The sequence below is a fragment of a genome, unplaced genomic scaffold, assembly GCF_019419815.1.
Source record: "Pyrus x bretschneideri cultivar Hongxiangsu unplaced genomic scaffold, Pyrus_bretschneideri_v1 Contig22, whole genome shotgun sequence".
NCBI classification, from domain to species: domain Eukaryota; kingdom Viridiplantae; phylum Streptophyta; class Magnoliopsida; order Rosales; family Rosaceae; genus Pyrus; species Pyrus x bretschneideri.
Window position 1 is genome coordinate 4,872,026 of NW_025999524.1, and position 16,520 is coordinate 4,888,545.

Genomic DNA, 16,520 nt, shown 5'->3' on the forward strand with positions numbered 1-16,520 from the left:
TGGGAACTCACACGAGAACTTCCCGATGGGTCACCCATCCTGGGAGTGCTCTCGTGCGCTACTCGCTTAACTTCGGAGTTCCTATGGAACCCGAAGCCAGTGAGCTCCCAAAAGGCCTCGTGCTAGATAGGGGCGGATCACTTCCCGGGCCCGACTCCACCACCGTAGCACGATATTGTCCGCTTTAGGCTTACCATTCCCTCACGGTTTTGTTTTTGGGAACTCACGAGCAATTTCCCAGTGGGTCACCCATCATGGGATTGCTCTAGCCCCTTTCTCGCTTAACTTCGGAGTTCCTACGGAACCCGAAGCCAGTGAGCTCCCAAAAGGCCTCATGCTAGGTAGGGATGGGAATATACATATAAGGATCACTCCCCTGGGCGATGTGAGATGTCACATACCTGTTGAAATTATTGGGAACTGCCTATGCTTTTGGAAATAAAGTTAGCTATTAAATACGTATCATACGTACTTGATGTGTCTCTTTTTAAAAATCTATTAGTATATTTGTTATAATTTGCGTAAAATATTATTATATCACGCATGTGACCGCATTCAATATACACCTAATAATACCTCATAGCATGACACAAAAGTTACAAATTATTTCATAAAATAATAAAATATGGAAAAACAATTTAATTTAACACCGATTAAGAAATCAACAAAAAAGAAATTAATTTTTTTTTTATTCTTCCTTCCAAACAACATACGACCTATTTGACATGCATGTCATGCAGCAGCAGGCTGTAGAAGGAGAAGATATCGACGACCAATCGATTCCATCACAACAGTACGTAATAATTGATCATGAATTAACTAGGTTTTTTTTATTTTTTATTTTTTTATTTTTTTTTATTTTAAAGAGGGACAATTGGTGGCAAGCAGCGGTTATCCACCTCTTTCAGGGAGAAGACTCACAGAGGCATTTCAGCCTCCTCCTAGCCACAAGTTTGGCTTCCACACTAGCAGCGGGTTAACTGAGACCTCCCGTTTTTTATTTTAAGGAAACCTCGTAATCCGTCATTTATCATTGAGCCACCAGCTCGTGGTTGTTAAGTTCTATAAAAATTGTTTTTGGAAACGTATTTGATGAAGGAAGCACTCTTCTTAACTCCCGCAGTATTGGTTTTGTCAGTTAACTCTCTCAGTGGTTTGTCAGCGAACCGAATGAGATTGTAGGCAACTCCACCGAGTATATATGGTGCCAACGAATGGACCTACAATGTAAATCCATATTCCCTTGTCTGTGTGCATCACTATTGCTGGCCCTTGGCTCCGTGCAGGGTCCATCGATGCCCCTAAGACCGGTCTGCACCATGTCATATATATGTATTCAAGTACGTTCACTACAAGAAATCAAATAAATATGGGCAGTAATATTTGCCTCTAAAAAAAACCCCCAATAGGTGCCAATATGTTGAAAATTGCCCCTGGTAAAAGGGAGGGGCGGAAAGTAGATTCGTCCCTAAAAGAGCCATTGCTATTGTTATTAGATGCAAAAAAATGTCAAATATCCGTCCCTATTATTTTTGTTGCCATGTTGGCAGGTTTTATAAATACATATCATTACGGGCAGAAGCATCAGTCCTTAATACATTCTAATTATGTAAAAATAAGAAATCGAGTAGATAATTACATCCGCTCCTAATATTTTCAATTATACAAAAAAAAAAAAAATTAAATCCACAATGTAATAAATGCATTATCCATCCAAACGTCAGTTATTGGTTTTGAATCATTCAAAATATTCAAACCCAGCATGATTCATCTTCTTTCCAGATCTCAAAATCTTCTCCTTTTCCTTTCAGTTTCTCAAGCTTTGCAAATTAGATCTCTAAGTTCATCCTCTTATTTTGCAGCAGCACATGAGTCGTTCTCAATTAACAACAGTTCATAAACAAATACAAAACAAAAAAAATAAAACGTAACAAACAAAAAAGCCAAATTACAAAGTTTACTAATTTGTACGAACAAACAGAAAAATCAATCCTGAATTTCACAATCAATTAAACGTATAAGAAAAATCAATAAACAAAGATTAATACAAGGGAATTACCTCTAAAATGAAAATTCTTGAGAACCTCTTTCTCCCTATCAATAAAATGATATATCTATTCCAAACTATTCATGAAATTCTCTTCCACTCTTAATTATTCAAAACCCCCTCAAGTATACCTGCAAAACAAAAAATTCAGGATGGAAAAAAAACTTCGATCAAACCAAATGAAACGAGTTTTATCTTCTCTCTAACAAACCTTTCATTCAGTCCTCTCGGAGTAGCAAAAGGAAAATAGCAACAAAAGATTATGAAGAATGAAAGAGAGGACGGGTTTAAATCTGCACAAGAGAAAGGGATGGGAAGAAAAATCAAGGAAAAAGGGGAAAATGATGAACTGTGCAGCAGTGGAAGAGGGAAAAGAGAAAAATGAGGGTAGTGGGTATGTATTGGAATTAGAGTTTAGATGGATTTTTTTTTCTTCTGGTAAATAGTAATATCCTTCATTTTTTTTTTTTTTTGTAAAAATTAAATAGTAATTAAACATATCCGTCTTAAATATAATTTTTTTTTAAATAAATAAGTACAAACATCCGCCTCTAATGAAAAAAATAATTAAATTTAAATAATTATTAGTTGAATTAGGGGCTAATTGCATTCGCCTCTGATAGCTAAATTTAGTAAAGGCAGTTTTTTTTCCGTCCCTAAAAGTGATAAAATTAGTAGAGGCGGTTTATTGTTTGTCGCTATTATTTTAATAGAGAGAAATGCATGCTTTGGTCCCTAATGAATACTATTAGAGGCAAAATTTTATTTCTGCATCTAATATTACGCCCCTAATAATCACTTTTCTGTAGTGGTTAGTTTTATATATCCAAACGTACAATATTATTGTATTTTATATATGTGCTATATGTATATATGTACCTGGCAACGGGCACGTCCATAGTTATTGTCATTCCTACAGCAATTCCTGCCAATTCTCCAATCTGCATGCATGCATGCAGTGCGGATATGTATATGTATGACCATATTAGGGATTAATTACTAACAGCTCTACTATCTGTGGCTATGCCTGAAATAACAAATATCCAGACAAAAGAGGCAATGATCTGCATGACCAAATATCGAACGTTTGGTCCAACTAGTTATGTTCCAAAATATGCCGCTTGGGGCACCCAAAACAAGGCATAAAGTCCCGCTTGCAAGGATGGATCCTAACTCATGCGCTGCATTATACAGAGGCAACTAAAAATTATGCAATTGAATGCATGAATATATGACAAGAATTTAATCATGATTAATTAATTAATTGGGTGGAATAGTTTTTGATTAATTAATGCGTGTTTGGGTGGAAAATGGCGGAAGATGGTGAAGGTGATGGCCATATTAAAGTGGGCACCGGAGATATGATCAATCGAATACACCATAACCATGAAATCCTCATGTAACTGAAATTCCTGGAACCATAACCATGACCACCCGAGATATTACCAAACTTGTACGAAAATTAGGGTTGAATTGCATTGCATTTTTCAATCAGTTTTCGACTTTTATTTTAGGGTTAGGGTTTGAACCAAAATGGGTCTGGCCCAGCTTACTCTGGGGCTCCGAAGTGCTACGTTCAGTCTTTTGTGTCCATCTTCAATTTGTTGCTAAAAATATTTGATATAATTAACAAACTCAGCCCGTGGTTTCAAACCCAATTTAACAATTTGGCTAGTATATATTTTCCATCCCACCACGCAGCTCAAATTTTGCACGCCTTAACGCATAAAAGATATTCTGTGATTTAATGTAATCGGTTCTTTCTTAGAAATCCTACTCTTTGAAGTCCTTGTGAGATATATATAAAGGTGTTTACTCTATAAATAAAATCAACAAAGTCAATATTTTTTTACACGTTTACTTTGACTGTAGTTAGTTGAATGTTTGGGTAAAATTTTATCCTTGTTTGTGCAGGATCGAAAAAATTTATTATCATCCGCTTAATTTAGTTACAAACGAAATATATCTTTTTTTTCGGGGTATTGGAGTAGATTGTTTCATGTGTAAAGTCCAACGGCCACACGTGATCCACGTTATTTTAGTTGTATTGTCCACGTCTTTGACTTAAAAATTCGCCACACTTGAGGAAATATGTTGAGAATAAATCCCACATTAATGGGAGGAAGAACTTTACATGAATTTATAAGTAAATTGAGTTACTATTTAAACACATGATAAATTTCTATAATGATGCACCGTTTAAATGGATGATTCACTGTCTAAATACATGACAAATGTCTATCAAACAAATAATATGGTACGGTGTACTGGTTGCAAGAAAGTTTCATTTTCATAGTTAGATATATCTATATACTATCGATGGTGGCTTTGTTCTTTCTTTAATTTTTTGAACATCATTGTATTATCATTGGATTGGATGAACAAAAGTCTCATTTACATGCAATGTCTCTCTCGATGGCCCTCAATAGTCTTCAACTGCAAGTCTGCAACCCTACCCTAATTAAACAAATAATGGTCCCAAAGCCGCAGCTGGTCCATCCCTCTGGCTTTCGTGTTCGTTTTTCACGCTACTCTAGACCACGGCAGCATGACCACCTCCTCCCTTGCTCTCTCCATCTTTTGATGATGCATTTTTGTTTCTTATTTATTTTCATCTGCACCACGCCTTTATTGTTTTGGTCCAAAAAACCTAGCCAATTCTCCAACTTGCACAACATTTCTTTTGATATCTCTCGATTCTTTTATATATGTATATATGTATGTATACACACACACACACACTTATGTTACTGAAAATTTTCCACCTGAATAAATTTTGGTTATGAAATAGCTAGGGCGCATGTAATATTGAAAGGAACCGATTAAGTCACGCAGTACATAATCATAGTTTCATTATTCAGAAGATTTGATTTTGTATCATGAGGTGGTGTGCCTGCAGAACTTAGGACCAGAAGGTTAGCATGGCCCCCGTGTATGCTCAAGAATGAAGCCACGCGCACAAGGACACTACCATATGTTCTTTATGGTGTACCCTACTCATCTCCAGTCCAACCTAATCACCCATTTATCTTTACATAAATTGACAATATTGCTAACATATTTTACGTACAATGGTGAATTCATCTATATTATTAAAGAGCATGCAGTAATTAACATCAGTAGTTTTGTGAGTCTAAATAACATTATTGTTAAAACAACTCGTTGAAAACCCGATCAATGAATGAGTAAATTTTTATATATGGACTGACGGCACTAATGTACGGCTAAAGTTCGGAATAATCAGCAGCAAACGATCAATTAGTCATGCATTGCATATGCAGAGGCTTCTTCTTTAGCTGCAAAAAGAGATATATATATATATATATATATATATGTGTGTGTGTGTGTGTGTGTGTTACACTGAGATAAGTTCGAACTTGAAAAGGCCTGGCGTTTTAGGACCTTATAATTCAAGTGCTGCCATATCGGGGGGACTCTTAATTTATATACACATATATATACGTATATATGTATATATGTATATCAGTGTGGTTCGTGTCGCATTGTGGTCCATTCCCTTTGTATCCAAAGAAAAGTTGTGACAACAAAGTCCAAAAGCCTCAGAGGAACTTGGTTCCCAAACAGTCCCTACCTTGCTTGGATTCTATATACATCTTTTTATCTACTGGCGTCAATGAGAAATTCGATCAGTCATAGATTGCAATGGCATATTTGGCTGTTTGAAACAGTTTTAGCAAGCTCTAAAGGCTCCAGCTCCACATGAACAAAGTATGGAGATCCACATGAGCATGGACCCCGGCCACTCTGGTCATGTGTTTGAATAGAAAATAATGTCAAATTATTGAGAGACGGGTCAAATGTCCACTTCATACAACTCTGATATTATCCATAACTTAGTAATTATCACTTGCACACCGATATTATTTCCAACTTGGTAATTATCACCTACATTTCCAAATGCAACAAGTGAATAGATAGGGTTGAGGGTTATACATTAAATATTATTTGTATAAGATTAATTGGTTTATTAACATGAAACCCTAGCATTTTGCAAATGCCAGCAGTTAAAAGGTAAGGTAGGGCTTTATATTAACCATTATTTATATATGATCAATCAATAGTTACTTGAATTTTGGCGATATTATTAGCCATTTAATCATTAGCAAGTAGTAGCTACTAAAACGGGATAGTGAGTTGAGACAGTGTCAATATTTCAAGAAAAGGGTCAGTACCTAACGAGTTTACATTGTAAATTGTCTTTCAACTAGCATTTTATCAAATACACAACATGACAGATATAAGAGTTTATCACAAGACGTGTCTATGTAATTTGAAGTTTGAATATAAATCATGAATTCTTACATGATTGAGACGAGAGTGAGGTAGATAACACAGTGCACACATGGGGGTGAGAGCTAGCTGCTTAATTGCATTTGTTGGATTGTGGCTACAAGAGCATGTGAGAGCGAACCCATCTGCACGTCAAGGCTCAGTCCGCCGTTTCGTAATTCGCCAATTTGCAACCTCCAACCTCCAACATGCATGCATGCATGAGAGTATTTTTGCCCACCATCATAAACTATAGTGTATGCTGATCACTCTATTTACTACCGTTAGATAAGTTTGAATTTCGAGATTCATGTAGTGAATATGCACAAATCTCAAAATTCAAACTCATATGCTGGTTATAAACTTATAAATGGGTGGTGAGCATTACCACCACTTGAGGATGGTGAGCAAAAATGCACTCACGCATGCATGCATGACTGCCGTCGCTTTCGTTTTCTTATTGGCCGACTGATCGATCGTCGGGATGTTGGTCTTTCTTCCCTTGTTCGTGATTCACTGCCTAATTTTTGTTCTTTGACTCCTTACTTTTTTTAATTTTTTACGGGGAAAATTAACACCTAACACTGGGTAGTGCGTGTGTTCCCTCCCAAAACTACATATACCCCCTCCTTCTTACATCAAATCTTGGGTGGTTCCCCTTTGCCCTAATGCCTTATCCTAAAATTCACCAACTTGTCGATGGATTTTTCATCTAGTAACATTGATTAAATTAATTGGTAATTGAAATACCATCTTAACTTATAAGTGGTGGATCATGTAACGAGAAATACTAAGCAGATTCTTTAAAAAGTTTAACTTTCTGTCATTTCACAGTTTAATGTCAATTCTCGAACCAATATTATAAAATATTGTGATAAAAACTACATGGGATGACAGATAACCTATGGATAGTTCCATAAGCATTTCTTTTACCCTGATAGTCGAAAAATTCTTCGTCAAGCTATTACGTCCTAAGTTTAAATCTTTTCAGTTCACCTTTAATATAAACTAATGTAAAATACCGATTATACTAAAAAAAAAATTGCCCTTAACTTAATTGGCTCATTTATATACACACGAAAGCTAATGAAGTTCTATTTTGAAATTAGTCCCTTTAATCACAATTCTTTTTTGTCTTGGCAAATAAAATATGTCTATCTCCCTAATTACCAACAAGAGCCACTTTAACTCACATTTTTAATGTCATCGTGTACCATAAAATTCCTACGGGCAGCAGTTAGATGAAGGATCTAATCAATCACCCAATTAAAATTCGAATTGACGTGAAGAATTATGAAACTGATGATCGATCACCACCGACCTTCTTGGAGGTGATCAGGATGATCATGTCCTCTGATCATTCTGTATGGATGACATATAGAGGTTGATTGGTACCCATCACGTCCTATCATTTTCGAACAAACATGCTTGTTTGACTACGTAAGGATAAGTAGGAACTTCTAATCAAAGTTTCTCATATTGGAATCACAAAATTGTCTTATATTCAGCACTGTTCATATTATGAATCACTATGTAAAGAAAATTTTTGCAAAAAATAAATTAATATTAGGACGTTTAGTCAATCTATTATAGTAAATACATAGACGGTTTGTAGTGTTTTTACCAATTTCGTTCATTTGTTCACTAAAAGACATTAGTTTTAACTGATTTTTTTTGTAGAGACGATCTTTATTAAATAATTTATAATGGTTCTGATCATAAACATGAATTTAATCTGCACCGAACAATTTTGAATATGAACTCCTACTTATCCGTTGAGTAACCAAGTATTATTCATCATTTTCTCATGAGGAAAAAAGTAAAATAAAAATAAGGAACTACTATTAGCACTTTAAAATTTTAATTTTACACTTTTATGAGTTTTCTTTTTTAAACATAAAAAATTTGAAATGCACAATTATATTTTAGAGTACTAAGAACAATATTTTAAAAATAAAAAACTAAAAAAATACAATTAAATTTAATTGTGTTGACCATCCCACCACTGCCTAGTGGGCCTAAATAAAAACTAAAAAGTAGGGTAGGGTTGTGGACTTCGTGACTTAGTGTGGCGGCATCAAAAGTGAAAAGCTAAAGAGTAATCTAAGCCTCAAACTATTTTCTTTTAACAAATAATAATATTAATTGTTGGGAGAATGTACTAAGCATCATAATGAACTAGTAATAATAATATAATTCAAATTTGCTTATGAAGATAATAGAACTTAAAACCTTCTACTTATAAGTGAAGAAGAATACCACTATTTTCTTTTAACAAACAATAGAATTAATTGTTGAGGGAACGTGCTAAGCATTATAATAGACTAGTAATAATAATATGGTTTAAATTTGCTTATGGAGATAATCAAACTTAAGACCTCTTACTTATAAATGAAGAAGAATACCATTAAACAGTAACACTAAGTAGCAGTCTAAAACTACTTTTGACTTCTGCTTATCTACCTCCCTGCTTTTCTTTCTCTTACCTTTTTCTCTTGAAAGAAGAAGCAGCACCCCCTTCCCGACCACAAAGGCCTCCGCCTCCCCTGTGCCTAAACGTAAAGGATTCGTTCTCACCTTCACTTGATAGAAAGACAAGTGTGCCTTCGAGAAAAGCCTTTTGCTTGCTCAGTTGCTCTAACCCCAAGTGGTAAAAGTCTTCACAGAACAGTACCACAAGTTGCACTCATTGCTTAAAATATAGAAGAGGCATAAGTGGGGAATCGCATTGTTAGATACGATTTTCATCTTCAACTCTACTGCTCTCAAAGTTTTCTTAGTTTAGTTGAGAGCAGAAAGAACTCGTATGATTAAAGAAATAAATAAAAATTAATAAATCTAACGCAACAAAGCAAATTGATTAATTAATAAATCATCTGCTTTTCTTCCTTGTTTTACTCTTCTGCGTTTGCTCCCTTCCAACAAGCTCTCACAAATTTAGACTAACTTTGGCCTTTCATGGGAGCATGATCCTTATAAACAGGGCTTTTCTTAATTACATAAAGTAAAAAAAACTATTAATTTGCTCCCCAAAACTTGGAATAGAACACCTTCAAACCTTGGCGGATTCTTCGTTGATCTTCATCGTACTTAATCTAGCTAGCTAAGCTTTTTCTCTACCGGAAAATCCTCGTCGATTTCAATGTGTGACACATTTTGAGTATATATGCGTGACCACACACATACAATTTGATCTCTCTTCTTTTTCCTAGCTTTGTGCATCCATCTGTGCTTCTGTGACGCCAACAATTACAATCCCAGAAGAATATAGTAGACCAACGTAATAGGTAACGCTATCAACATTCCGAAAATAACCCTGCAAGAAATTATTTAATTGGTTAATATTATAAAATAAAATTAAGTTTGATTAAGATAAGAAGAGATTAAGCGCTAGATTGGAAGTGCTTTAAAAATGACTGAAAGCACTTTGGTGAAAATGTTTTTAAAATCAATCTTTAGTAAAAATCCAAATGGATCATGAGAAAAGCACTTAAAGTGCTTTTAAAACTCAAAATCAATATCACCAAAAATACTTTCAGTCATTTTAACAGCACTTTCAAACGAGAACTAAGTTTGAGATACAATGTTTCTACTTACGCAGTGCTAAGAATGGCTGGATGAACATTGTACTCCTTGGCAAAGACAAAGGGAACAACTCCTTGAGGAAGAGCAGCCTAGTTTGCCACACATGGATCAAATTTTTTTAATAATTATCCCAATATTAAGTGAAAAGAAAAGGAAAAAGTTGAAGGGCCTGATGGGTAATTTAAAAGTACCTGGACAATAGCTAAGTGGAGGAGGGTGCCCCGGAGGCCAACAGCAATGGAGGCGGCAGCCATAACGGCGGGGCCAGTGAGGAACCTTGCTGCCATTGCATATCCACCAACTGAGTTCCCACATGCTATTATCCTGGGTTGAAGTGCCATGAAAAGACCTGTCAATTTTATCATCAATACAACAATAAAATCATCAGTAACCCGTTATTCCCTTTGTTACAAATTAAATTTAAGTTACAAAGAGAAGGAAAGTCAAACGAGAAGTGCTAAAACCACCCGTGAATAGAAATATATAAACATAAACAAGTTCATTTATTTATTTATTTTCGTAAGAGACATAGATTCATTCTGAATCTCACTAATTTTACTATCTAAGACCCAAGGACTAGGCAATCCAGACAACTTAAATTGCATCCTACGATTTCCATTAACTTATTTCGCAGACTCACTTCACACAAACTAATGATTTCAAACTCTCTTTCACACAAACCAAAAGGTTCAATTTTCTAGTCCCATACTCCAGCCGGTTATTTCAAACTTTCAACTACATTCACTAATTTGGACCTAATTAAGCATCTGTCGTGAAAAATGTCCAATTACAGTGAACTCCTTAAACTGCAGCCTTCAACTTCTCTTTCTTGTGACCAAACAAACAGCTGTAAGAACCACTGGTTGGTTATGAGTCGTCAGAGTACTGCGTATCCACACCCATATAAACTTATCTGTATTTGAAATTTTGCTATAACAAATGCGTAAATGACTTGAAATATATTGTCACAACGTATTTCGGTTTACACTAGACAACAACATTCTGCCAGTGTTTACTTGTATAAATTACTGAACCACGACTATTGTTCTAGGCAGTGCAACTTATTATTAGGAACCAGAGGCTCTGGGCAAAATGGTAGAGGAAAACCTAGAAAAACTTGAAAAAAAACTCTAAGAAAAGACATGGAATGCTTAAAGCTAACGGAATACTTGGTGCAAAATCCAACGTAGTGGCATTCTAAAATTCATGCAGCCAACCTCACTCATTGTAATAAAACATTGTTGGTGTGGTTGTTTTTACAGTTATCTAATTATGAATGTTGTATAAATACCGTGTAGTGCTAATAACAATTTTATGAGTATTATCCAAGAAAAGAATACGAAGTTATTAATTTGAAAGAGTATGGTAATCAAGAAACATATAACTTACCTAAGCTGAACATAGCCATTCCAAGCCCAGCATCAGACAGTATGGAAATTGACTTTTCTACTATTTTTGGCATCCCCACATGCCACCTACAAATCAAATAATTCAAATCATAAATTTTAATGTTATTTAAGAATGTTTGTATCAAACATATCAAAAAACAAAAGTAATAAAACTGGATTAAGTTGTCTCACCGGAAAGCGATGAGAGCCCAGATGAGACCAATGAGGCTGGAATACGTGTTGGGATTGCGGATAAGCTTCCGCCAAACCATGATCAAGATCAGACGGGTCATAACGCTTGCCGGCGGCATTTGCCTTCCGCCCCTTGTGTGGAGCTCTGCAGTGGAGCTGGACGCCAGCTTATTAAGCCCTGTGGTTCCCTCTTTTTCCCTTTCAGCCTCCTCTCCCTCGCCACCCCTCCCGCCAAAGCTGAACGCTTCCCCGCCGTACACGTCCGCCGTTGGCGCAGTCTCCGGAACTGGCACTGCACAAAGTAAATAATATTAATTAAGAAAATGATAACATGTCAATTATTTTCGTTTATTTTATTCAGATTACGAACATTTTTTGTCGGGAAAATAAACGTTAGTTACCTTTGTTTTCTCCATTTTGGAGGTGATCAGCAACAAGCATTCTGATCTCCTTGGCGCCCCGATCGGACCGTCCAGATTCCTCGGCAGCACCGAAATTGGTCCCACCAAAAACATGGAGCCCACTGCCTTCAGAAACAGGGGAATCGCTGGAGCTCCAAACGAACATGTGGAGCTCTTTAGCATCGTGATGACTATTCGTTTTAGCAGCAGCACTATCCGAAACGGGTTGCGCTGCCACTTGCGGCTTCTGCTGCTGTTGAATTGTGTTGCTATTTTTAGCTGTCGGCGCCGAGAATTCAGGATTCGGGGCCGGGTACGATGCGGGTACCGTCTTAACGGTCTGAGCCGCGCAATTCTCCTCGAAATTGGAGGGCCGTGGAGTCGGACCGCGGGAGGACTGAACCGAATACAAGTCGGCAGGTCCGAAGTTGGAGTGGCGCGTGTTGAACCCATGAACCCCCATCATGGAGTACAAATCGGAGGGGTTAAAGTTGGAGCCTCGCGGGGTGGGATTTCGGGAGGAGCTCAGGCTGTAAATCTCCGCGCTGCTGAGGTTGGACTGCCGGGGCGTCATTTCAGAGAACGACCGCCTCGATGCGTTGGACTTCCGGACCTTGACGTGGAGCTTTCCGTCGTTACCGATTTCGGCATCGGTTTCCAAAAAATCCCTGCCGTCGAGCGAAACGACGTCGGAGTCGAGTTTAAAAGAGACGATGGAGGCGGCGGTCTCCGGAAACTGCTCCATGATTAAGAGCTTGGCCCCGCGGTACTCAAACAGGAAGAGGAGGAGAGTGTACCAGATGATGCACTGGACCACCACCAGCTGCACCATGAGGCTGCCGGATTCCGGGATTTTTTTGCCGTACATGGCGATTAACAGCGGAATCCCCATGACGAGAGTGTTGGGGAGGGTGGAGAGGGAGAAAATCGTAATCAGCCACTCTAGGCTGCCGTTGCGGGTGAAGTTGGTCCATAGGCTGAGGGCGAAGAGCATGATGATTTTCTGGAGGGTGTCGGCGGCGACGAACCGGAAGTTCATGGTGTAGGGGTCGTTGGTGGAGATAAAGTGGAAGGAGAGCAAGGGGACAGCGAATATGGCGACGAAGCTGTTGATGCCGGAGCACTGGTCAGGGGAGAAGATCTTCCACCACCGGACGGAGCCGTAGGCTAATATCATCGCCACGTACAGCGGCACCACCGCCGTCAACACGTTGTAAAGGTCGTGCCACGAAATCATTTTTGACTGGCTGTTGGGCGTGCGCGTGAGTGAAACGGCGCCGTTGCTTAATTATTAGTCACACTTCCGGTGTTCAGATCTCGTGGTGGAGGTGGGATGGCATTTGGATGTGAATTGGAGAAGAGGGGAGGGGTAAAATGGGAAGGAGAGGAAAACCGTTAGTTAACGAACTGGGAATTGGAAGTATACTTTGCGCAGCTGCTGTTGGCTGCGCTGTATTAGTGTGTTATTTCAGGTTCTGATATTGCTGATGAACCTAGAGAGAGAGAGAGAGAGAGAGAGAGAGAGAGAGAGAGAGAGAGAGAGAGAGTTTGAGAGTAGGGAGGGAGTGATTTTACAAGGGGGATTGAGTTGTAGTAACTTTGGGGGAATATTATATATAGGGCGACAGAGATAACGGAGTAGATAATGATAGTCGAGGAGTAGGATTCTCTTCTCCTAATCTCTCTCATTTCTTCTTATTCTACTTAAATAGTATCATTAAGCTACGTAAATATCTTATATTGATTTTCTTATAGGGAAATAAGACAGAAAATAAAGTGTGACAAGGAGAGAGAAATAGGAAAAGAGAAAACCTTACTCCAAAGTCAAGATATACAGACGCATATGACATTTTAGGGCAATAATAGAAAGTAATGATGATTATGCATTCTAGTATAGGTTTAATTCTAAGGAAAACTAATAAAAATTGCTTAAAATTTTTGAGTTTTAATCAAAATGACAAAAATATGTTGTAAGTGAATAGTATAATAAGTGACTTTTTAGAATAAAATTGTCATTTTTCGTTAAAATAAATAGTACATGAGTGTTTTGTTAAAACTCTGAGTCTAAGGAAAACTAAGGTCTTTTACATAACAACTAATAATTTCGCTTGCTAATAAATAATAATATCGATTTAAAAAAAAAAAAAATATATATATATATATATATGTATACACGGGTGTGCGTATATGTGCCAATTTCTTTTTATAAATTTTTAGTTATAATAATAAATTGATTAAGACAATTTAAATATTGTAAAGAGAGTAAGGACCACCAGAGGGTCGATGGTGGAACCCTTGATGGAGGGGATAAACTAATGCTCTACTGTACCCCTAGAAACATGAAATATGTACACATATACGTAATTTAGTTGGTTAAGACAATGCGTTTTCTCTTTATATTTTTGTTCGACTTTTGTTTTTTTAATAGCACTTAAATAGATAATTATGTAAATAGATGGTTAAAGTGTAAGATTGGGGTACACAACAAATAATGTCGTATATAAAATGTGAAGAACAAATGAATCAATATTATATTACTAGAAAATTGTAAGTCTTCTAGAATCAATACTATTATGCTTCTTAAAATAAAAGTGTGAACAACAAATGATATTAATCGAGGGTAAGTTTGTTTGTGTTTAAATTAGGAGTTTTGCTCGACCATGTCCGCAAAATTTTATATTTTATACCAATTTTTTTGTCTGTTTATTTTCAATATATATAAAGATATTTTGGGGGTACCAAGCATCAACACATGCAAAAAATGAGTGTAGAGAATATAAGAATGTTTTGTTAGATGTGTGGGTCCACGAGAAATGACAGGATTAACGAGGATATCCAAGGCCAATTAGGAGTGGTTGCAATTGAAGGTAATGAAAAAAAAAAAATCGGTTAAGGTGGTTTGGACATGTGAAACGAAGACCTATATATGCTTTGGTTAGAAAATGAGCTTATGAGACAAATGCTCAGTGCAAAAAAGGTAGTTCGATGAAGACCTAGGAACATTTGAAAAGATACTTTAAGAAAAAACATTGAGTATTTGAAGCTAACAAAAAACTTGATGTAAAATTGAATGCAGTGGTGTTCTACAATTTATACGGCTGACCTCACTTAGTGAAATAAAGCAGCGACGTTGTTGTATGTAGGAGCATCTTTTGACTTCCAACGTGCAAGTGATTTCAAAGCTTTCGCTATCTTAAACGTACATTAACGTTATGATGACGCACACGGGCGGGTGTGGAAGTGTATACGGCGGAGGAGGGAGAAAGGTGATCGTGAAATCTATGTTTGTAGTTGGGTACGTGGTTCCAAGGGCATTGGGGCCGGCGGGAGGCGGGACAGGAGAGTGTGAGGGGTGGGTTTGGAATTGACCAACTGATATCTTTAGCTTAACCCAACATGGGTTCGCTACATGCCGGAAAAGACAAGGGAGAAGAAGCGCTGCAGGAAACCTTCAACGTCGGTTTTTGCTGGGCAACAAGTTCGATGGAAACGTCCTAGTTTTTGGACATTGAAAATTAACTGTGATGGGGTATGGCGTGGGAAATCGATGTCAGGTGACTATGGGTGGGTGGTGCAAGATTTTGCGGAACTTTTGCATATGGCTGGTGGCGTGGGAGGGGAGTTTTTCAATGGTGCAGCTATGGTGGAAGTGGCTGCAATTCGTGCAGCTTTGGTGATGTGTAGGGACATGCATTATGAGATGGTAGAGATTAGAGTATGATGCTCTATCTCTTACCAACATGATAAATGGGGAATGCACAATTGATGCAAATTTGAAATGCTTCATTTTTTATATTCAGAATTTGGCGTTTCAGATTAGGGAGATGAAGTTTATGTATGTTCAACGGAGTGGCAACCTTGCTACCCATGCAGTGGCTTTCTATGCTACCTCGTGTGGTGGTTCATTCATGTGAGATGCTTATGGTCCTAAATTTCTTTTTAATATTCTTGCAGAAAATGTAAATGTTTCTATTAGAATTTAATAAAATTTATCCTTTGACAAAAAAATAAAAAAGAAGAAAAAAAACATGGGTTTGCACACATGGCTTCATTCGTGCGGACAGTCTTCCATCTTCTTTCCATATCAATCGACTTTCTGGTTTCTCTGTTCCTGGTTCTGGTTACACTTGTCTTTCAAAGTTAGAGAAAGGTGTTGTGAATTCAAAAAGTTCATCCAATTTTATGAAAATGACTTGCATGAAACTGAGATGTACAGGGACGATGTCTCAAATCATGTGAAGATAAGTAAAAGAATATGCCTTGGTGTTGATCCAAAGTCTACCCTGGCAGGTTTACCTTATGAACTGGGCAATAGTAAGATACCAAACTTGTGGATTGCCGTTAAAGGTGGCAAAATCTGTTCGGTTTCAAACAAAAGTGTAAGAATCAATCACAGCATCACTGAACTTTGGCAAAGACTTCGCAATTCAATCAAAAACTGATTGTTCATCACATTTTGACCATCACATCATAAAACATTTACCCAACGAATTTCAATTAAGTTGCATGTATATATCCTCATTCGTTTGGTCCATCCAATCATGCTCTTCCACTTAGCAAGAGCTTCTAACTTGTAATCAAGGTACATCTCTTTTTCTTTCATCACGTGCTTTCGTG

The 16,520-nt window shown here is 37.2% G+C and overlaps 1 protein-coding gene, 1 long non-coding RNA gene and 1 pseudogene across 2 annotated transcripts; all 3 read right to left on the bottom strand.

The window, feature by feature from the left end:
- Positions 1-736: 736 nt before the first annotated feature.
- On the bottom strand, positions 737-9,422 carry LOC103949580 (annotated as a pseudogene).
- LOC125477856 lies at positions 1,942-2,855 on the bottom strand. Its single transcript, XR_007258740.1, has 2 exons — positions 2,259-2,855; positions 1,942-2,178 (listed from the first exon to the last, which is right to left on the bottom strand). It is a non-coding gene; the product is annotated as an uncharacterized LOC125477856 (long non-coding RNA).
- LOC103948670 (auxin efflux carrier component 3) lies at positions 9,177-13,485 on the bottom strand. Its single transcript, XM_009359718.3, has 6 exons — positions 11,904-13,485; positions 11,503-11,794; positions 11,312-11,397; positions 10,114-10,271; positions 9,935-10,011; positions 9,177-9,653 (listed from the first exon to the last, which is right to left on the bottom strand). Exons 1-6 carry the CDS (start codon positions 13,138-13,140, stop codon positions 9,587-9,589), a joined length of 1,917 nt encoding a protein of 638 aa, XP_009357993.1. The 5' UTR covers positions 13,141-13,485; the 3' UTR covers positions 9,177-9,586.
- Positions 13,486-16,520: the final 3,035 nt, after the last annotated feature.

Excerpts from the sequence above, each read along its gene's own strand:
- LOC103948670 (XM_009359718.3), bottom strand. The coding sequence starts at position 13,140 with ATGATTTCGTGGCACGACCTTTACAACGTGTTGACGGCGGTGGTGCCG. Across the intron at positions 11,795-11,903 it reads CCAAAATGGAGAAAACAAAG|TGCCAGTTCCGGAGACTGCG; the intron begins GTAACTAACGTT and ends TACTTTGTGCAG. Across the intron at positions 10,012-10,113 it reads TCCACTTAGCTATTGTCCAG|GCTGCTCTTCCTCAAGGAGT; the intron begins GTACTTTTAAAT and ends GTGGCAAACTAG.